The sequence below is a fragment of the Lontra canadensis genome, unplaced genomic scaffold (genome assembly GCF_010015895.1).
Source record: "Lontra canadensis isolate GAN:19392208 unplaced genomic scaffold, GSC_riverotter_1.0 scaffold87, whole genome shotgun sequence".
Lineage (NCBI taxonomy): Eukaryota > Metazoa > Chordata > Mammalia > Carnivora > Mustelidae > Lontra > Lontra canadensis.
Genome location: NW_022631081.1, coordinates 5,106,890 through 5,128,729, shown reverse-complemented (window position 1 = coordinate 5,128,729; position 21,840 = coordinate 5,106,890). Strand labels below are relative to the sequence as shown.

General features: G+C 59.1%; 1 protein-coding gene across 8 annotated transcripts; it reads right to left on the bottom strand.

Moving 5' to 3' along the window:
- Nucleotides 1-144: 144 nt before the first annotated feature.
- SMTN (smoothelin) lies at nucleotides 145-21,408 on the bottom strand. Of its 8 annotated transcripts, XM_032883438.1 has the most exons (21): nucleotides 21,252-21,407; nucleotides 19,387-19,514; nucleotides 15,676-15,824; nucleotides 15,181-15,274; nucleotides 15,011-15,089; nucleotides 14,817-14,914; nucleotides 13,577-13,897; nucleotides 13,418-13,490; nucleotides 12,742-12,819; nucleotides 12,139-12,660; nucleotides 11,765-11,937; nucleotides 8,562-8,714; nucleotides 8,399-8,474; nucleotides 7,127-7,291; nucleotides 6,967-7,029; nucleotides 6,681-6,747; nucleotides 5,594-5,767; nucleotides 5,260-5,377; nucleotides 4,528-4,679; nucleotides 3,399-3,564; nucleotides 334-446 (listed from the first exon to the last, which is right to left on the bottom strand). In XM_032883438.1, exons 2-20 carry the CDS (start codon nucleotides 19,435-19,437, stop codon nucleotides 3,420-3,422), a joined length of 2,751 nt encoding a protein of 916 aa, XP_032739329.1. In that variant the 5' UTR covers nucleotides 19,438-19,514; nucleotides 21,252-21,407; the 3' UTR covers nucleotides 334-446; nucleotides 3,399-3,419. The 8 variants fall into 8 exon arrangements, with proteins under 8 accessions (XP_032739328.1, XP_032739327.1, XP_032739330.1 ...); XM_032883437.1 differs by lacking the exon at nucleotides 3,399-3,564 and having other exon boundaries at nucleotides 145-446; nucleotides 5,260-5,374; nucleotides 21,252-21,408; XM_032883436.1 differs by lacking the exon at nucleotides 3,399-3,564 and having other exon boundaries at nucleotides 145-446.
- Nucleotides 21,409-21,840: the final 432 nt, after the last annotated feature.

Genomic DNA, 21,840 nt, shown 5'->3' with positions numbered 1-21,840 from the left:
CTTGCTGCGGGAGGGTGGGGAATAGGAGCCCCCCTAATACTCTCGAGAGACCCAAAAACCTGGCTGCTGGAGTGGGGATGTGTGCACCCCTTGCCAAGCTGCCCTGAATTTAACAAGCCCAAGAGAGGCAGAGAGGAGTCAGAGTCGTTGAAAACCAATAATTTATCAAAACGCGGCGTGTGTATGCGGGGGAGGGTGTCGCGACAGACGGCAGCAGTGGGCAGGCGCACAGGGAGGGGACGGTGCCTGGACGGTGGGGGCAGCTTGCCGCAGGCGGGCTGTGCGGGCAGGCAGGCTAGACATTCTTGCCGCGCAGGCGCAGCTCGTGGCGCCGCAGGTGGTTGTAGAGCGACTGCACATAAGTGAAGACGCACTTGGGGTCGGGCTTCTTGCCCATGATCATCATGTCCTCCACCTCCACCAGGGGCACGCAGTCCACCAGCATCCTGTAGGGAGGGGGCACGGGGGGGGTGTGGTTGTCAGCGCCGGCCCCACCTCCTGTTGCTACCCTCTACCTGGAGGTCTTTTCACTGCTTGCGGCCTGTTGGGTCTTCCATAAACTCCAGATTCTTGATTGACTGAAGGGGTAAAAGCATTCTGGGAAGACAGGAAACTTCAGGCCACACTCACCCAAGCCTAGAAGCTTCACTATGGGAGCCAGGCCAGGTAGGTGGAGGTGGAGATGGGAGAGGGGTGCCATGCCCCATTCAACTCTGGGCAGTCCAGCTCTTTACCCCTAGCCCCCGGGGTGGGGGGTGGGTGGGTGTCCTGCCTCCAGATCCCACCCATATTCTCTCTGGAGGGCCATCTCCTACACAGCCTCAATGGCACACTCCTGCTGGCACAAGCCTCTGGGTTGGGCCATTGTATCCAGTGGGGACTTACCAATGGGAAATCTTTCCCTGCAGTCAGGACCTGCCCCTGTAACCCTCTGTGCCCTGGATTAGCTCTCAGATGCCTGTCCTGGTATCTCCTACAGAAAGGCCTGGGAACCACTGTCCTTGCATGAGGGGACAATCCTGCTATATAAGATGGAGGACAGTGCGTGTGTGTGTGTGGGGGGGGGGTAGTTATTTAATTCTTACCACCTGCCTTGGGTAGAGCAGGGGAGGCAGATGAAGGTCCCAACCAATACAGACAGGACCACCTACAACATCCTCAAAGGTAGGACCGCCCTTCTGTCATCCTCCAGAGTGCTAGCTGTACTTTACAGATAGGGAAACTGAGTCACAGACCAGGAGGCATGTTTCAAGACTCATAGCTTAGTAGGTGCAGGGCTGGGCCTCCTGGGACTCAAGCACCCCAGCCCTGGGTGTTGACACCTGCCTGGAGCCCCCTCTTCCCTACTACAGGAGCCATCTCCCCACTCCAGAGTCAGTGGGCTGCAGCCACTAAGCAACTGACAGCCCAGAGCTCTAAAGCTGGTGTTTGTTCTTTGGCTCCATTTCCTCCTCCTCTCCCAAAGCAAGACATTTTCTGCCCTGCTCCCTCCCATGTCCATGTTAACTGAATTTCCTTTGGCAGGAAAGGCATAAGGGCAGGAACTATTTCTATTGCCAACACACCAAAGGGTCCAGGACTACCTCCTCTCATCTTGTGCCTTGATCAAAGTCAAACCTGAGACCATGGTAGGGCTGGGGCCTACTCCCAGCTCACCTGGACTCCTTCATGGAAGAAACTTGGGAGGCAGGAGACCTCTGTTTCAGTCCAGGCTGTACCCCTAATCAGCTGTGTGTGCTAGATAAAGCTCTGCCCTGTTCTGTGACTCAGTTTCTCCATCTTTATAGCAACAACATCTCGGCCTCATGGGAGACCCTGGGAGCACTTAGGATGAATGAGGTGGTTTCTGACTCTGTTGCTGATGTGCTATGGTGCCCTCGGGGTCATCTCTGGCCCTGGCTGGATTCATTTCCCTGGCTCTACTATAGGGAAAAAGACAGCCTCTCTCTGCAGCTTCTTCAAGCTGTGGCTATCTCCCCAGGGATCCCGGGCTCCCCAACGTGGAGCTCCCTCCCACCTCTGGTGTCTTCCCTAGAGACCTTATAAAGCCATTGTTTACACTGGGGCTCACGGCTCAGGGCTCCAGCTGCCCCAGTGACAGGCCAAACACAGGGCAATTCAAGCAACAGCACGGCTGAGTCACACTTTCCAACTGGATCAGGGCTGGGTTGGGCCCCTCTCCTTCCAGGCCAGCCTGCTGGGCAGCAGCTCCTAAGTCCATATATGACCTGGAGACAGAATCAAGCCCATCCTCCCCTCACCTGCATGGCTTCTCTGGGTATATGTGTGTACATGTTGGCTTGCCCCCCCACCACCCCGGGTCCAGGCACTGAGGGGTATCTGAGTTCACCACTAGCTCTGTCCCTGACTCACATTACTTTGGGCAATCCCCTCACTCTGAGCCTTTGTCTTTTCTTCTCTCTACACAATAGATGGGAAAGTGATGGGGTAAGGAAGATGGGTTGCTAAGTGGGGAGTCTGAGTTCTAGTTTCTGGCCCTGTCTCTGACCTAAAACCTCCAGGATGCTGGGCCACCTTTCTCCTTCTCTGAGCAGCTTATCTGTAATGGACAGTTAGCTCAGGACCTGAATTCTCTACTGTGGCTTTGAGGTGAGGTGACTAGAGAGAAAATGCCAGAGCTGGTTTAGAGATCCAGAAACATCTTCCTGTTACACTGTCCCCGCTCTTGAGCTCTCCAATGAGTACGGCACCACCAGCTCCCCAGGGCCCAGCAGATCCCTTGAGCTTCCTTCTCTCTTCCCAGCTGGATACATGAGGAAGTCTGTCCTGCTTCTTATTAAGCTGCTCCAGCTATCTAGCCCATTCCTTCCCTCCCCATCCCTCATCCAGGCATTGTTCTAAAATGCCTACCAGACGACATACATCCCTTCTGTTTGGAAAGCTTTTATGACTCTTGTCCTCAGGAGGTAGTTCAGACTCTCATGGCCCCTTCTTCCCTTCATACCCAGACTAAACTTCCTTCCCCTCTGGGTGTGCCATGCTCTCCATCCCTCTTGCCCCCAGCCCTGTGCATAGGCTCATCCCTCTTTCCGGGACTCCCTCTCCCTCCTTTAGCCTGAACTTGTCCTTCAGATCCCAGCTCAGTTTGCACTTTTTCAGACAACTGTCCTGGGCCTGCAGGCTGGGTCAGGTGCCTCCTCTGGGGTTCCCTCCTAGGCTTGCTCCATCTCAGTCCGGCTCATGTGGGTGATCACTGCCCCTTTATAGAATGGTCTTGCCTGCTGGGCCCTGAACTACCAGAAGATAGGGCCATTTCTGGCTCCTCCTGGGTCTTCTCGGGGTCCAGTTGCTTCCCCCACCCACCTCCCGGGTCTCTCTCTGTGCCCCTCTGAGCAGATTCCAGATACAGCACAGGTGGGCGAGGCGGCGTTTCTCACCGTGGGGCCCCTGAGCAGGGGTTAGGACTTTTTGGTTTTTACCAGCCCCTTCTGGACCAGACAGCGGTAGAACTCCTGGATGTACGTGTACACGCACTTCCAGTCAGGCTCTCGAAGCCGCACCATGTCCTCTGTGTCCAGGAGCTGCGGGCAGTCCGCATGGGTCCTGGGGAGGGTAGGGGGCCGGGAAGGGGTGGGGAGGCAGGGCCCAGGAGAGAAGAGGGGGAAGAGGCAGAGAAGAGAAAGGGTAGGAGAACAGAGAGACACACACATACACACACACACAGAGACAAGAGTTCAGTTACATTCTCAGTGCTGCAGTCTTTCGGCTCCCCCCCCGCATGCCCCTTCCCCCTTGTGGACGTGCCGCTCACTACCCGTCACTAATGGTGTGCGATGCAGACAGGGGTGGGGGGCCAGACCAGTCACAGGTGCAGAGAACTCTCGGGGCAAGCGGGAATGGGGTGGGGGGGGGGCAATGGCGTTGGCAACTGAGGTTGGAGAGGAGGGCTGTGCCCCAGGGAGGGGGGGTGAGGGAGGCGTGAGAGGAGGTGGGGGAGGGGGAAGAGGAAGAAATCTGGGGGAACCAGAAAGAGAAAAGGAGAAAAGGAAAGACAGATGGAGGGTGCTGAGGGTGAGGTGAGCAGACAGGGTAACGATTCCAAAGTGGAGGGCTTGCTGATGTCCTATATAAGCCTCTGGCAACACCTATATAGGTTGGGCGGGCCCAGGGCCCAGGCCAGGAGCCTCCTTTTGGAATCTCCAGCCGGGATCCCGTGGGAGCAGGAAGCTCTGGTGATGGTGGGAGGAGAGCAGGACAGAGAAAGGGAGAGAGAGAGGGAGGAAGGGACAGAGGGAGGATGGAGTGGATATGGACAGGGCCACCTGGTGGGCCTTGGCAGGGGCTGGTAGGCGGGCCGGCGGCTCCTTCGTTCCAGCGGGTACCTGGCACACTCAGCGGCGGGTGGGCAGGGTAGAGAGGGGAGGGGCCTTCTGGGGAAGGGGGTCTCCGCCGCTGTCTGACAGCGAGGCTGGCCAGCTCCAGGGGTCTTTGGGGCAGCTGGGCCTGGCCCAGATGCGTAGCCCCGGATGCCCAGCTGACACCAGCGGGGCTGGGGCCCACACTTACTCAGCAGATGAGAAGGCCACCTCGAAGTTCTGACGCCGGTTCTGCGGGCTGAGCTGCCCATAGTCGAAGGCTTCGGGGAAGAAGTTGTGCACTAGGGCACAGAAGGCCATCCCATCACTCCAACTTGAGGAGAAGTTCTGGATGTCCACGTGCTATGTATGGGTGGTGGGAGGACCGGTCAGCCTCCCTGTAACTTCTGTGCCCCCAGTGTTTGGCATTCCAGACGTAGGGCAATTGGGGTCAGAGAGGCCCTGTAGCTCGCCCAGGGATGCACAGCGGTTGGGCAGTGGGAATGTGAGCATCCTTCCATTCAGTTTGTCAACTCTGCTACTTATTGGCACAGAGCCACCAGGAAGCCCAGCACCACCCAGCTAAGACCATGGTCATGCCTCCCCTACTATTTCCCTTGCTAATATAAATTTACGGAGCTCCCCAACTCCCATTTCAGAAAGCAGTGAGAGGGGACTCTAAGGGTGAGGTCTGGCTCTGAACTGGGCCCTCATGAGACCCTTCCACTTAATCACTTATTCTGCAATCTAGGGCATGCTGTGTGTCCTCTTTGAGCCCGTTTCCTCATCCCACAGAGGGCTTCCATCCTCCCTGCCAGGCATGGGGGGCTGTGAAAAGCACAGAGTGTGAGAAGGAGTTCTGCAAAGAGGTAGGTGCAGAGCTGCAGGGTGGGGATTGGGGGTAGAAGAAAGAAGCTAGGCTGCCTGGCCTCATAGAGCTCACCTCATAGCCACGAGTCTTGGCTCGGCACCAGTCCAGCAACATCTGCTTAATGCTGTTGGCGTTGGGGACCCCAAAGCTGGTGGAGCGCTGCACGGCTGCGCGGGGTCCACCAGGGCTGCTGTAGGGGTGCGTTGGGGTTGGTGGGGGGGTGGGGGAAGAGGCCAGGTCACATGACCATAGGGGCTGTTGCCTCGGCCCGCACACCCAGCCTGTCCCAGCCCCCGCCTTCCTCGTCCTTCAGGCCCCTCCCAGCACGGCTACCACTGCGCCTTCCCGTCTCTGGCCCCGCCCCATGTGGTCATTAGGCCCCGCCCATCCACACCCCGCCACTCACCCTGCGGCACCTTCCTTCTCCAGCTTCTCAATCATGGCCTTTCGCGCCTGAGAGGCCGAGGTCTTGGGCAGGCTCTGCGCCTTCATCAGCTCCTTCTTCTTCTCTGCCTGGCGTTTCTCGAGTGCCGCCAGGCTGCCGGGCCGCGGGCTGGTCTCATCCTCGCGGTCAAAGATGCTGGGGGTTAGGGAGGCGACTGTTAGGCTCCTCCTGAGCCTCAACCCCCACTTGCCAAGGGAGGAGTCTTGTACTCTACACCCTGCGGTATATCCACCACCAGCAACACCGGTCAGCAAGGGAGGCATCCTCATCACACCAGTTTTGCAGAGTAGACTGAAGCTCAAAGGACATAAAGATGGGAGCCACTCTTTTCAACAGACTTGGGCCCTGGGGAGTTCTCTGAGAAGGCTCAATCTCTGATCAAGTTACTAGGTGAGTTCAGATTCTGGACATTATCAGTAATGCCCACCAGCGTAATCAGAATGATGGTAATAATAATAGCTCATACCTACTGAGCCTTTCCTATGTGCCATTTTAAACATCACGAGGGGAGGGAGGACCCTTGCCATTTCCACCAAAGCTGAGAAAACAGGCCTCAGGTTTCAGAGGGCATGGCGGGGGGGGGGGGGGAATGCAAGAATGTGATCACAGGTCTTTCTGACTCAGAGTTCTTGAACCCCACTGGTTCCCAGCCTGCATTCTGAGCCTACCAGCCCCGAGATACTCTGTAGGATAGAGGTGTACTCCTCCCTCATGAGAATAAGGTGCAGAGTGCTCTGTGACATGGGATGTGGTCTGCAGACACTGGGAAGTGGCAGGGCCACCAGGCAGCTCAGGGGCAGGCACGCCTCTCTATGGGCTCAATGCCATCACTGCCACTCAGAGCTGGGAGACCCTAAGCAAATCTCTGGTCTCCCCAGTGGTGTGGCTGCGGATCAGGAGAGATCACAAGGGGAGCAGGAGTGGCTGGATTCCTACTCTGACTCTCCCTGCCTGTATGCTTATTACCTTCCAGCACCATGGTCTACCCCTCTGTAGAATAGGTGTGCAGTGAGGTACCATGTAGTCGGGGATGGGTACCTGTGCTCACCTGCCCATCTTCTTGGATGACGACGAGGAGAAGGTCTTGGTTTGCACCATGGTGCTGCTGCCACCATCTGCAAGAAAGGGGAAGAGGAGCAGGGTGAGGGCTTGGGCTAAACGTCAGGAGATAGGGTGGGGGGTTGTGAGGGGGGCGATGGTGGTAGCCACAGGCAGAGAAGAGAAAGTGACTGCTGGACAGAGACACACAGATGAAGGTACGGAGAGAGAGCTTGAGGAAGAGTCTGAGGAGGTGGGCAGGCAGGCAGGCACAGGGCGACACCAGGCGGCCTTACTCTCTGAGCGCCTCACAAAACTGGACTCCACCATGGTGGTGTGGGCCGTCCGCGTGCCATCATCTGGAGGGGCAGGGGGTGAGAGGAGGAATGTGAGGCATGGGGCCAGTGGGCTGGCTATATTCCCACCTGTAGCCCTGAGCCCCGCTCGGCCCCTTACTGGAGTGGACGAGCCGCTCAGTCTTGGTGACAGTGCTGACAGCTGAGCCATCAGCTGCCCGCTGGCTGTGCTGCGTGGTGGTCTCAGTGGCTGTGTTGCCACGGCCCTCCCCTGGCCAGGCCCGTGCCTCTTGCAGCCGCCGTTCCCGTTCCTTGTCCCGCTGGTCTGGGTGGGGTGGGGGTGGCAAGGGGGAAGCCCCATGCATGCCCAGAAGGGCCACCCATCACCCACACAGCACATATGCACGGGCACACAGGGCATACAAGGTGGGGTGGAGGGCAACTTGTTAGAAATACGGAAGACACAGGGTACAAGGGCCCTCTCTAGGAGTAGCTGAGGGTGAGGAGACAGCTATAACTTGGCAGGAGGGGGTGGGGTGTGGTGGGTAGCAATGGACTCAGGCAGCAACAAGGGAATATGGACTAGCTAAACTCAAAGGGGAAGTATTTGGATCCAAGAAGGGAGTTCCTATGGGAATGAGTAGTTTAGTTTATTCCCAAGTGAATGAATATGAAGATCTAGGACGGAAGTAGCAGAGTTCAGGGAAGGAGAAGCTGAGTGAGGCTGGTGGCTGAATGGGTCTTTAATGGGTCTAAGGGGGAAAAGAGCAGTTGGAGGAAGACATATCTAGATTCAAGGAGGGAGTAATTCGGGGTACCTGAGAAGTAATTCAATCCAGGGGAAGAGTGGTGAGGAGAGAAGCTGGCAAGAAGGGTAACTGGGCCTAAAGAAGTAGGCAGGTGAGCATAGGGGCTAGGCGGTCATCAGTGGGGCCTGGAGGAAGCAGTCAGCTTCAGAGAGTATCTAGAGCAGCAAGTGAATCTAGAATCTGAGGGAAAGAATAGCTGGATCCAGGAAATAGCTGTGCTCAGGGAAGGGGAAGCTGGGTGGGGGCAGAGGCTACAGAGGTCATCAGTGGCTCTCAAGGAGAGAAAAGCAGCTGGGGGAAAGAATATTTGGATTCAGGGAAGGAGTAGCTGGCAGTACTTGGGGAAGCAATAGGATCCAAGATGGAGTAGCTAGGAAAGGGAGTAACTGGGTCTAGGATGGAGAAGAGAAGCTGGTTGGGGCTGGTATAACAGGAATAGCCAGGGGGAAAGGCAGGTCTAGGGAAGGGAGATGCTGGATCCAGGGGGAAGGAGGCAGGGAACATCTGGGGCTAGAGAAGAAGCTGGGTAGGGCAGTTTACTGAACTAGAGTGTCCATGAATGGACCCCAGAGCAACTGGGCAAGGGAGCAACTGGATATTGAGTGGGGCAAGGGGTTCTCTACCTCTCTTCTTTTGTCGGAGCTCGCGTAGTGCAGCCCGGATGAGCTTCCGTTCCTCAAAGTCTGTCGTCTGATCCAGCTGCAGAGAGAACCGCTGTCATTACCCACCTGCTGCCTGCTGGTTCCTGGCCCCTGCCAACCCCTAGTCCACCAGATATGGCCACACCATCTTGTCCAGGATGCTTTCATCCTCGATGGCCATCAACTCCTCAGTACTCAGCGGGCTCCGCCTCTCTGGTCCCTTGTCCACCCGGCTTTGCTCGGTGCCATTAGCCACTTCCACTGCTGCAGAGGGGGGCTCTGCTGGCTCAGGTTCCATCTGCAGGGTGGGGAGAAGGCACGCAGTTTAAGGAGGGGTATAGATGAAACCAACCCTGTCCCCAGGGGATGGGGGACCAGGCCCTGGGTCTGTTGGCACAGCCTTGGAAATAACTAGCAACTGGTCAGACTGCCCACGCGAGGATGGTCATACTGTGGTCAGCCTCAGGTAAGAGGTGCTGACAGCCTTGCCATAGGGCTTCCCATCTCCCTGGAATTGTGTTACTACGATCAATGGTACCAATACTGGTGACTCATTTGGTAGTGAGTACTGTATAAACACTAGAGATTTTATTGTCCCTATTTAACATACAGGAAAACTGAGGCTCAGAGTAGCTGCATGACTTGCCTGCAGCCTGGGGTCTGAGCTGAAGGTACCTTAACTCCTGAGTCTGAGTTCTTTCTGGTACTTCATCCCCAGCCCCCTCCTAGGCAGGCTGTGCTGGTAGTTCCCAAGGCCTGGGTCCTTCTGGGCCAGTGCCTAGGCAGCACAAGCCACGCACATACACACACACACATGCCCCAAAGGGGCTGGACCGGGGCCCTTGGGCTCCTGACCAGGTGTCTGTCTGGGGCTGCTCAGAGCCAAGTCCTCTCTGAAGCCTGCCCCTGCTCCCTCCAAGGGGGCATGCAGCCCCAACTCACTGCCCTACCCCTCCCAGGCCACCTTCCAACCACTTGCAGACAAGCCCCCAGCCCAGTTATCATAGCCCCTCCCATCCTGGCAGGGCCTCTCTGTCTGCTGTGAGGGTAAGGAGAGCCGAAATGGCAGCTGCTTTAGGGAGACTCAGCCTGGCTGGGTCAGAGTACGGATGGGGGTGGGGGTGGGGGCTGGGGCCTGGCCAAGGGCTGCTGGGGCAGCCACCAAGCACGCCTCAGGGCCAGGAGCCTGGCGCCCTCTCGCCTGAGCATTGGAGCACCAGCATCCCAGCCCCTCTGCAGATAGGTAAACTGAGGCTCAGTGATGGTAGAGGCATATCTTAAGGACCCTCAGCAGATGCAGAACCCCCTCAACACCACCCCCCCGGGCCCTGCTTCCCCAGCCCAGAGCGACTTACGAGACTGCTGCTGCGGGCTAGGCCGGCAGAGGAGCGGCGGCGGGTACTGAAGGCAGGCGGGTGGGCCACAGGGGTCCCGGCATCCTCAGCCGCCTGGAAGAGGGCCTCGGGGTCGGCAGCGGCCAGGAGCAGCTCGCTGGGCTCCAGCTCAGGCTCAAGGTCAGGCGCAAGTGGGACCCCCAGCCGAAGGCTCAGCACCTCCACCTGCCTGCCCAGTGCATCCAGCCGCCGGCTCATCGCTGCCGTCTCCACCCGCAGCTCTTCAGCGGCCCGGGCCACGGGCTCCATGGCTGAGGCTGCTGCCTCAGCTGCGTGGGTCACTGCCGCCCGGCCAGCCTCAGCCACTGCCCGCAGCTCCTCCAATGCCAAGCCCAATCGCTCCTCAAGGGCCACAGCCAGCTCGGACCCGGGCCCCGGGACCCCCGGCATGGTGATGGCAGGTGTTCTATGGTGGGGTGCGATGGGGACAGGGATAGGGACAGTTGCCTCTGGCTGGCAGTATCAGAGTCTTTGCAGCTGGCCTGAGGGCGAAGGCAAGGGCAGTGGGCCTGCCCCGCCCCTGCTGGCCTCCCAGCCTCTCAGCCTGCCACCCGCCAGCTGGGGCTGGGGCCCCGGCCCAAATAGAAACCTATTCTGGGCTCCCTGTGGAGGGGGTTGTGGGGGAGGGGTGGCCTGCCCAAGCAGGCAGACCGCCAGGCCTGGCCCTGGCCCTGCACAGATCGCAGACGGGCAGCACAGCAACGCTGCACAGGTTCTGAAGGACTACCAAGGCCACAGCCCCATGCCCCACAGATGGGGGAACCGAGGCAGGTAGCAAGGAATGGGCCTGCCTGGGCCACCATTTGCATGAGCTGTGAGGATCCAGCCTGCCAGACTCCAGAGCCTGCGCTCCTTTGCCTTTAGGCCATGCAATTTTAGAAAGCCTTGAACAAGTGCGGGAAATGGAGGCAGAGAGGCAGGACTTTGAGCAATGTGCTAGAACGAGTGTCTCGTCCCTGACATAAACATTCTCTGGCCTGCCTGTGGCCCTTGGATCTAACCACAGATTTTGAGCCCATTTGAGGCACTTTTCTGCTTTCCCTCGATTCTAGATGGGGAAACTGAGGTGAGTTGGTGGCATTAGATGCAAGACTCACTGTTGTTACCTCCCACCCACCCCAAAGGCACCATCCCCTCACTCTCTTGGCAGAGAGCAGACATGTCCTGCTCTGAGGGGGAAAGGGTATTTTCTTGCCCCCACCCTCTTCCAGTCACCCCCGAAAAGGCCCAAAGCTGGCTCTAGCCATCTCACCTCAACCAAAATCCCATTCAGTCCCCAATGAAGCCAAGAGGACATTACCTGGGCAGCCAGACGGCCCACTGGGGAGTTCCTTCCCCAGCTGAGCTCCCAGCCGGCTGATCCCAGGCTCGGGAATGAATAATGGAAAGGTACGGCGTATTCAGTTCCCGTGGCACCTGTTAGGCTGCTGCCTCCTCCTGCCTATCCCCCCACCCATGCTTCTGCTCAACCCCCCAGAGATGTAGACGCAGATGGTAATCACTAATCTCCAATCTCCTAAGAGGCCAGGCTGATCTTGGATGAGCAGATCAGCAGCTTTGCTTCTTGGGGCTGAGGTCCAGTTTGGAAAGGAGCAGGAGCCCTGGGGCTACCACACGAAGAGGGGGCAAGCCCGCACTACCCTCTCTGAGCCTCAATTTTCCCATCTGTTCATTAGGAATGAACCAACCGGTTTTGGAGTAAGGACCACACCAGCATGTGGGAAGCCTGAGGCCGGTACAAAGTAAGCTCCTGACACACCTGCTGGGTCTGCCCTTAGTTCTGCCGCCAACTGGCTCTGGACTGTAGGTAGCCACCTTCTCTCTCCGGGCCTCAGTTTCCCTGTGTGTGCAATGGGGGAGAAGCGGAGCAGAGGAATCCCACTAGCCCTACATCCTGAAGCGGTCTATAGAAGACTGATGGATTGTGAGGCTGGTAGGGTAAGGAGGGGCTCACCTTAATGCTGCAGCCTCCCCGGCTACCAGGGGAGGCATGGCTGAAGCTGGTGACGTGAGTGATGCTACCCAGCTGGGCCAGGGTCCCAGGGCTGCTGATGTGGGTGATGGTGCTCTTGCCCCCACTGCTGGTGCTGAGGAGGGTGGGAGGCGCCCGGAGGCCCAGCGTCAGTTCTGGAGGGGGAGAAGGGCTACTGTCAGATCAGCTGCAGTGAGGGAGATGCCAGCCAAGGCTAATGGTGCCCCTTGCTCCCAGCACAGTCTTTGGAGACACCCTGAACCCTGGCCACAGCGCTGGTCCTATTTGCAGAGCTGGGTGGGTGGCTGGCTGCAGACACTCCTTCCCAGCAGTGGCGAGAGAGCAGGGAGGCCTACCTGCCCTCTGGTTGCCTGTGGGCAGCAGCACTCGGCTAGTGGATGCTTGGCCACGGCCATCCTTGATCTCGATGGTGAATGTGGTCTTCATACTGGCCCCTGGCTCTGCAATGCCGACAGGCACGGGAAGCGGGGCACTGGGCTCCTCTGAGCGGGCCAGGGGCCCCCCTGCTCCGTTTTCAAGGGGCCTGGCAGCCAAGCCCCGCCCCCTGGGGCCCTCCTCCCGGGGGCAGCTCTGAAGCTGGGCCACGGGCCTGGCTGTTCCTCGTGGCTCCTTGCTGGGGCGGGAGGAGGTGTCACTGGGGCCCCCAGAGGAGGAGCCGCTGGAAGAGGAGGCAGGGGTAGTGTTGATGTGGGAGGGGCCCAGGAGTCTTGCGGGGGTCGAGGAACCCAGGGCCAATCGGGATGGACCATCCTGGAGCCCGGCAGCCATGGGAGAATCAGAGGTGAACTTGCGCACACGATCCCGCACGGAGCCGGCCCGCTGGAATGGGGAAGGTCCACCGGCAGGGTTGGGGGGCTCTAGAAGGGATTAAGAGGGCTATCAGTGACATGGTGGGCCAGGGACTGCCCCAAGTCTCCAGAAGTGGGAACAGGTAGTACCTCTGTTCTGGGCTGTCTGGCGGGGGCTGAGCACCGACAGGGAGCGTTGGCAGGGACGGGGTCCAGCCAGGTCTAGCACTTTGGAGAAATGGTGGTGGCCGGGGGGTGGGGGTGGGGGGAAGATAACGGAGACTGGCTATGGGGGTTCCACCTCTCACAGTTCTCTTCTCCACACCACCTCAGCCTCTCAACCCCTTCTTGTACTCCAGCCTCCCCATCCCATCTTGTACCTCCTTAGCTCCTGGCCTCCCCATTCAGCTGTATCTAGCTTATAGGCTCCTCCTTCTCCTCCCACACTGACCCTAGGATGACTTGGACACTCCTGGGGGCTGGGGCCAGGCTTGGGCTGGAGGAAGGGTGCCCAGATCCTCCCTGCTGATGGGGGTGGGGGACCCCCCCTGGGGGGGGCAGTACTGCCCATGGCCTCAGCTGGGAGATGGGTGCACTCCCTTATTGGGGAAAAGAATGTGCCTGAGGCCCGTTGCCTTTCAAGGCTGCTGGGAGGCCTCTGGCCATGGGTGGGGGGACGGGCCAGGCTGGGGGTGGGGACACTTTAGGGCAGTGGGAGGAGTGTCAGGGACTGCCTAGCTGAAGAAGCTGAAGCTGTCTAGGCACTAGAGCCCATTTTCCAGACACAGAAGGGGAGGCTTGTAGCTACCTCTGCTGGGACCCTCACCTGCTCTCTTTGTGTTGGCGGGACCTTTGGTGGGACCTTGGACGGCTGGGGGCTCTGTGAGGCCAGGCAGGAGCTGCAGGGGAAACAGCATAGGCAGAGCCTGACTCCCAAATCAAGGAGCTCACCTGCCTGGTATCCCTGTCCCTCATCCAGACTCACCTTGCTGACCACCTGCCTCTCAGTGCTGGGGGTGGCTGGTGGTTCCTGGGGCTCAGGACTGGTGGCTCTGGGTGGCCTGGAGGGTGACTCGGGGCTGCCCACAGCCTCTGTAGTAGGACACTGGGCCTCAGCAGGCTCTAGTGGAGGCTCAGGAGAAGCAGTGGTGGGTGAACTGACGGGCGAGGCAGGTAAGCTGGGTGTGCCCCCAGGTGGGGCCCGAAGCAGGAGTGTCACTGTGGTCACATCCCGGGTGGTGCCCTGGGGGGGTGGGGTTCGCTCTGGGACCTCTGCCTGCTGCTCCTGTTTCTCTGGCTTTGGCACCTGTGGGTGATCCACAGGATGCAGCCAAGGCTCCCCAGACTGGCAGGTGCCCAGGGCAGGGCATGCAAAGCAGAGGGGGTAGGCAGAGCTTCCCATGGGCACACCCGCACACGCATGCAGGCTGATCTTCACTTCCCAGCCTCCTGGCACTGCCTAGGTGAGGGTGGTTTGGAGAGGACCAGATCCTATGCCAAGGGTCGGGGATGACAAGAGACCTGCTGGGGACTCCTGGCCTTAATAGATCCCTGGAGCAGAGGCCCCCTAACCCCTGGATCGAGCCAGGCTAATCAGTGTGTGCGTCTGTGGGGGTAGTCCTTCAGGGACTGGGACCCAGCGGCCTCTGCTGGCCACTTAGGGAATCTACACAGCTTGACCTCTCACCCACACTCCCTAGAGAAGAGTCAATTCCCAACAGTGCTCCACCCGTCAGCTGGGGTGTGATAGGTAGGCCCTGATAAGCCAAAGTCAGGATGTGGGCTTCAGGATAGGGAGGGACAGCCTCAGGATCGATTTAAGCTGGGGAGGTACCAGGGTCAGATTTGCATTTCAGGGAGACTGCATTGGCTACAGAGCAGAGGTCTGATGGCCATGGAGGGCCGGATGGCCATGGTGGGTGAGAGGCAGGCATGGAAGTTGGGAAGCCAGCAGGGTGGTAATGGGAGACACACTCGGGAGCAGTATAGACAAGATGGCTTTGAGGGGACGGCCTGGCTAGATGCAGAGCCTGGACTGGGGGACACGTGGCCAGAAGTTGTGCAGGAGAATAGGCAGAGGCCTGAGACAGAGCCCTAGTGTCCCCCAAACACCGCCCACCCCCAGTCAAGTACCAGCCTAGCAAAGACACACTGGTGCTCTCTGCTGCTGGCATTCATGGGTGCAGGACACTGGGCTACCCTCCCACCCTGCCCACTTTCCTTACCTCACACTGTTCCAGCCTCTGTGCTGCCTGCCCCTTGCTCTCCTCTCTTGAGCCACTGTTGGCATGCCCACTGCACAACCTCCCGGCCAATGTGGCGGCTGGAAGGGAAGGAAAAAAATGCCAGGTGAGTGGCCAGGAAGGGATGTGGGTGGAGAGCAGCAGGGCACAGGGCGGGACTGGGGCGGGACATATACCCTCAATCTCCTGGGCCCTTATGCGGCGGATGGCAGCACGGATTAGCTTTCGTTCTTCATACTCACCGGCACCTCGCAGCTGGGGATGAGAAGCAGGCCGTGAGAGCTGGACTGTGGAGTCTGGCTCTTAACCCACCCTGGCCCATCCCCTGCCCTGGCCTGGGCCTCACCAGTGCGGTCAGCTCTTCCACATCATTCATGGACTCCAGCCGCCCAGCCAGCCGCGCCAGAGCAGCTCGCTGCTCCGCCTCCTGCTGCTGAGAGCTGCGGGGACATCAGGACTCTGACCCCCACTGCCATAGCCAGGTCACAGAGGATGCGGGCTGAGGGCAGCGGCCAGGACTAGGTACCCAGAACCTTGGCAGGGGGGCAGGTGGCAGTGCATGCCCTCTGGCTACACACTGGCACACACATGCCCGTGTACGTGAGCACTAAGACCACGGGCTCCGATATGCTACTGACACGGGCGTGTCTAGGACTCCACGACTGGCGAGGGGTCCGGACCCACAGACATCCCAGCGTATTCCAGATGCCTGCCTGTGCTGCCCTTTGCACACCCAGCTGGGGAGCAGACACACCTGTGCTCCCACCTGCCTGCACAACACCTGCTGAGCCCCCAGTGTAGCCTCCTCCCACCTGTGTGACCAAGCCCCCCGGCCACTCACTGCAGCCAGTTCTCCTTGTTGTCCTGCCGCTCAGCACGGAAGCGCTTGGATGCCAGGGCCTCCTCCTCACGCTGCAGCTCCTGCCGCTGCAGCTCCCGGATGGCTGAGCGGATGCGGCGCCGCTCAGCCAGATCCGCTGTGACCTCCAGCTGTGGGACAGGCGGGGGCGAGGGGCCAGTCATTTTGGCTGCTGGGGCAGAGGGCGGGCACCAGCTGCCCACAGCTTGGCCTGGGCCACAATGAGTGGTCTGTGTCTACTCTCTCTGCCACATGCCTGTCACGAGCCTGCCCTCCCACCCACCCAGGGTCTCAGAGAGACCCGGCCCATGGAAATAGAGCTCCTAGATGGCCCACTGTGCATGATTGTTTACAGAGTGGGCGGAGAGCGACCACCCGCCTGGGCATTGCTTCCTAAGATTTGACTCCTGTCTCAGAGTCCTTCATTGAACCCCCTAAAGCAGCCTGGGAGTCAGGAGGAGTGAGGCCACCCTATGGGCTCCCAACAGGGTCCCCAGGGAGGAAAGCATGCTTAGGATGGCTAGAGTCCACCATGTGAGCAAGGAAGATTCCCATGTTCTGTCCCAAAGCACTACAGCCTTGCTGAGGGTGGCAGCCTCATCCACATCGGACTGATGGAAAAACCTATGCAGAAGCAGGTGTTTAGGAGTCCCAGTTTCTTGTTTGGCTAGAGGCTATTTTTCCCCCCCATACTGACCCAGTCCTAACCACCATCAAAGGCTCCAGGGCCCAGAGTAGGAGGGTCAGCTCCCCAGACAGATAATATAGCTGCACTAGGGTCTACCCAGGGCCCTAGAGAGGGTATAAATGGCCCGGGGGGGGGGGGAGGTGCTCCCACCAGATTCTTAGCCCCTCAATCCCTGGGAGATTGAGGGTGGCTGGTCTAACCAGGTTCAGAAAGGGTACCTTTGCTGGGCAGTCAGCCAATTCTGTTGCACTCCCCTCTGCTCAGGCCCCACATCTCTCCCCTCTACAGTCTGTGGCTCAAGAGAGAGAGGACTGGCCCAGGGAAATCATTCAGGGGTAGGGTCCAGGAACCCTCTACCTCCTTCCTTTATAGCCTCCTCCCCCATCATTCCTTCCTATTGTGTGGCTTATGTTCCCCGCCCTCTCAAGCCCCGCCGTGGTGTGTGGAGGGGGCTGTGGGAGGGAGGGAAGGAAGTACAAAGAGCCATCGTCCACAAGAAGGAGGGGGAAGAGGATAGGGCCGTTTCCGAAACTGCCCAGTAAAATTCTCCCGGGATGAAAGAGGGCACTTCCTCCTCCTGGGAGGCCGGGTCTCCGGGCCTTTCTGTCCTCACTCTTGGGGAGTGGGGGGTGGGGTCTGACAGGCCCCAGCATCTCTCTGGGACTCAGTCTCCCCACCAGTACTACACAGAAGACTTTCCAGGCATTTCCTCAGTCCCAGCTCCTCCAGCTACCCCGAGAGACCGGCCGGCAATGGAGCGAGGCCTCGCCAGGGGGCGCCGAAGGCCCACAGGCTCCGGATCCGCCAGTCTTTCCAGGGCACCGCCCACGCCCCTCTCCTGCCGCCCCGAACTGGGCGCCTGGTGGGGAGCCAGACAGGAAGCCCCCGCCACCGCCTGCTTTAATGTCCCCGGCTCCGGAGAGGAAATCAAAGCACTTAAGCAGCTTCCCTAGGTCACCCAGCTAGTGAGCGCTGGAGCTTGAACTCGAACCCCAGGACCGAGGCGGAAGGCGTCCGGGTATGTGGCAGAGGGACACGCGGCGTGCCTGTCCCCGAGTGCCCCCATCCCGCGCAGGCACCCCGCCCCGTCCTCAGGAATGTGCGGGAGCGTAGGCCGGAAGCTGCTGCCCGGGTCCCCGAATCGGCCCGAAGCTGGGGCGCCAGCCAGCTTTCCCTTATAAGGCCCGGCCCTGCGGGGAGGAGCCCGGCTTGGGACGCCCCCGTTCTTGCCACGAAGCAGGCGGGAGCCAGGCCGGCGCTCGGGGCGGGAACCCTCAGCAGTGCCGGGGCGAAGTAATGGCGGGCGGCGGCCGTGGAGGAACCGGTGTTGGAGTGGGAATGACCTTGAGCTGCTTCGCGGTCCCAAGACGATGGGCAGCGTCTAGTTAATTCTTTCCCAGCGAGGGGGCTGGGCTGGGCCGACAGCAGCTACCGCTTGGGCTTCTTTACGAGCCCACATGGGCCCAGTCGGGGTTGGCGACTGGAGAACCCTGAGCCTCCGAGGGGACCCCTAAAGACGGAGATGCGCGGGGGCTTGGCTTGCTTTCTGGCACGCTCTGCCTTTATTACCCTCGGCTGACTTCCTGAGGGGAGGTCAAGCTGACGTGGTGGGACTTCTGGAAAACCAATCTGCCACACAGCCGGCTGTGGCGATGGCAGACACCCAGAAAATCTAAGGGGCTGGTCTGAGGGCACACAGGCTGACTGCCTTGGTACATCATGGCAACACGGGCCACTGCCCAGTGACTCCTGTCCCCAGAAGAATGGTATGGGGGTGGGTAGATCACTAGCCTTTTCCTAGGAAAGGTAAATCTACAATTCACCCCCCTCCCCGCCCCAAAGGTTAAGGGCTGGGGGGCGGGGCTCTGGCCCTTCCTCCAGTTCAGTAGCTCCCTGCCCCTGATAGTGGTCACGTGCGCGTCCCGTTGCGTTGCCCTACAGCCTTTCTGTGCACCCGGACGGGTGGGCTATATTTAGATAGGGCGATCAAGAAGCTGGGAAAAGAGTGGGCCTATTCTTCCATTCTGAGATAGGGGCCCATGCCTCCTTCTATCCCCATGCCAACTCTAGGACCTGGATATATGTTTGCACAGATCTCCCTCTCCCATTTTTCAGGTAAAGAAACTGAGGCTCAGAGAGGGAAAAATGACACACTAGAAATCACAGAGCTTATAAGGGGCCCCAAAGCCCCCCAAGGGCCTTTCCCTCTTTATGGGCTCTTCTGGCTTTGACTTATCTTTGGTCCCCCATGGCTCTCTTTGGGGTTTGTTTGGATCCTGGCACACCCTCTTTGTAGCTAGGTGCCCTCGGGGAAGTGATTTCACCTCTCTGAGCCACAGTGCCCTCCTGGCTTTTGGAGCTGTAGTCACAGCTTCTGTGAGATGGTCTAGCACCCAGCCTGACCCCTGCTGTGCCCTGGCATTTTTTTTTTAAAGATTTATTTATTTATTTTAGAGTGAGAGTGTGAGAGCAGGGAGAAAGGCCAAAGGAGAGAGAGAATCCTCAAGTTGACTTCCAGCTGGGGAGGGCAGGGTGGGCAGATGTGGGGCTGGATCCCAGGACTTTGAGATCACGACCTGCGCCAAAACCAAGAGTCTGAGCCACCCAGGCGCCCCTGTGCCCTGGCATTTTTAATCATTGGTGCTACTGTTATCATTGGGCCAGCCTCCGGGGGGCAGGCACTGCCCAGGCAGTTGCTTGGGAGAGCAAATCTAGCCTCCCCACACCTATAGCTGCACATGGGTGAGTCCCCAGCCGTTACTGTTTAAACAGGTGGTGGCAGTGGGGGCCTGGGAGGGATCAGGCCTTAGTACCCAGCATGGACAGGCACATGCTAGTGGGTCCGCGGCATCAGTCCTGCATAACAGGCTTAGTCCTGTTCTCCTGAGCCCTCCTCCTGCCCCCTCCCTCCACCCCTCCCCTCATTAGCGGAGAGGTAGCCTGGACAGGCCCTGCCTCTGACCTGGCTTGCCTGTCATCACAGCAGGGATGAATGGGCCACTTACCAGCTTCCGGAGGGCTCCCTCATCCAGCCCAGCAAAGGCCTCATCTGCCATCTTGCTGGCCTCTACCTCTGTCCGTCCCCTCCTCGTGAGATCTCCAGTGACTGTGGCACCTGACAGCTCAGGGAATTCTGTAGGAGACAGACATGAATTAGGCATGTCCGGACCTCTGGAAAACACAGGCACTTGGGCTCTGTGCCTCAGTTTCCCTCTCTAACCCATGATCATCTGTTGGGGTCCCCTCCTTGCTCCCTGTGGCTCCGGACTGGGAGTTTCCCTCAGTCCTAGGCTGATATGCTGAAAACTTAACAAACCAAGGGTGGGAGTCCCTGGTTCAAGCCCAGCTAACTTAAGGCTAGCCTGCTGCGTGGCCTAAACTGGGCTCTTCACAGGGAGAGTAGAGACCTGAATTAAGGCCCACCACAGCCTGCTCACCACCAGGGGGTGCCCGCCAGACTCCAGTTTCCTGCCCCACCCACCTATCCCCAGGGCCTGCCCAGCTCCCTCCCGGACCAAAAGCTCAGGCTCCCTGGCTGTGGGCTGTGCCCATATCCAAATCCATGCTGCCACTGCCCCACATTTCCCCAGGTGATTTAATCCATTTGGAGATAGCATCCTGTCTTCCAGTTCTTGACGGCAGCCCTCTATACACACTCCTTTCTTCTCCCTATCCTGCCCTCCCCCTGATGCCAGTTGCCTAGACCTCATGAAGCCAGGTGTCCAGGCACTTAGCTCCTCCTACCAGTTTACAGACTTAGAATTGAATTCCCCAGCTAGAATGGCCTTCAGAACCTGATCCATCCAACCTCTGGATAGGCAAAGTAAGGACTGAAAAGGGCCAGGGATTTGTCACCGGGGGGAAGAAGGATCCCAAAGACCCATGGCAGAGATGGATTTAATCAAAATCTTGGCCCCCTCTTGCTCCTGAAGCCCCCTTCCAAAGTGCCCCTAGGGGCTCAGGACACTCCCTCTTGCCCCATCACTGCCCATCATGGCCCCCTAAATCCTGGCCTAAACTTCCAACTCTTTCCTTCCTTCCTCAGCCCTCATGTCTTTACGGAATTTGAGGGCCCACAGCCTGACACACCACAGGTGTTTAGTTAATGTGTGGTGACTGAAATGGCCCCAGGATTGCCCACCCCCCCCAACCTCGTGTTGATTCATTCCTCAGTTATGCCTTTCCCCTCCCCAGAACACTCACTTGTCGAGTCACCCCATCTGGTGAAGGGGTCTGGTGGTGGTGGGATGTCCTAATCCACACAGCTGGGGTTCTTCAGACCCTGCCTTTTCAAGTGGCTACTTGCCTTTCCCATCCCCTTAGGGTTGGATAGGTGTCAACCACCCATCTTCCCTCTGTTGGGGTCCTTGCCTCTTTCTACCGACTTTGGGGTAATCCCCCCAGAGTGCCTCAGCAACACCTGACATAGGTTCTGTGGACACTCTGAGTTCCCCCATGTCTCCTGAGGGGCAGGGTTCCCTAATGCGTAAGCCAGGACGCCAGGGTACTACTATAGGAAGTGTCCTTCTCCTTAGTGATTCCCGCTGCTGCCTCACTTCAGTTACAGAGCTCCCTATCACACACATAGTCTGTGGTCCCCAGGGATTGAGAGAGGCCTTAGAGTAATGTGGGACCTTCCCCAAAGTGTGTGCCCCCACAGACTAGGGACCCTGAGGTTCGTGGAACCTCCTGAAGATCCGTGGGTGGTATCCTTTCCCGCGGTCTAGAACCTTATGCCATGGCTTACAGCCCCCGTGGATGGGTGGGAGCTCTCAAGTCTGTGAGTCCCAGAACCCCTGTCCAGATAACCGGGTTCCACCCCCAGGACCCGTCGGGGGTTCCGGTACCTCCCAGAGGCCTGCACACCCACCTCTCAGTCCGGCCCACCGGTTCGGCGCTGGCTCTGGTCAGGTCGCTTGGGATCCGACAGAGTAGGAGCGGTCAGGCGGAAGGCGCCGCGACCGGGATCCCAGTCCCCCTCAGCAACCGTCCCCGAGATTCTGCTAGCGCCGCCCGTCCAGCCTCGCCGGCCTCCCTGACATCCCCACCCCTCGCTGCCGCGCCAGCCAATTCTTGGGAGGGTTCCGCCCATTCTCGTGCCCCATTGGGGAAATTCAATTTGGTGGCCCCGCCCCCAGGGCAGGCCCCGCCCTACGCGGGCCAGGTAGGGGATCGTAGTCTGGGGGCCACTGCAGCCCCGACTTTGGCTGGTTGGGCAGGCGTGGGCAGGAGGACGCAGCTTCGCACCAAAGTAGTGGAGGGCGCCCCAAGCCGGGGTAAGTGGCGCGGGCTCGTCCGACTCGTGGAGTCTTCAGAACAGCCCCTCTCCGCCCTCCTCTTTGTTCGTGAGACCTTGTCCTTTCCCCCGACTCCGCCCCCTTCTCGCGTTAGCGGTAGGGTTTGGCTGCCGCCCAAGCTGCTTTCGAGACACCTGGTCCCGGCCACCTAAGAGCAGGGTT

Excerpts from the sequence above, each read along its gene's own strand:
- SMTN (XM_032883444.1), bottom strand. The coding sequence starts at position 19,437 with ATGGCAGATGAGGCCTTTGCTGGGCTGGATGAGGGAGCCCTCCGGAAG. Across the intron at positions 5,378-5,593 it reads GAGAAGGAAGGTGCCGCAGG|CAGCCCTGGTGGACCCCGCG; the intron begins GTGAGTGGCGGG and ends GCACCCCTACAG. Across the intron at positions 4,680-5,259 it reads CCAAGACTCGTGGCTATGAG|CACGTGGACATCCAGAACTT; the intron begins GTGAGCTCTATG and ends ACCCATACATAG.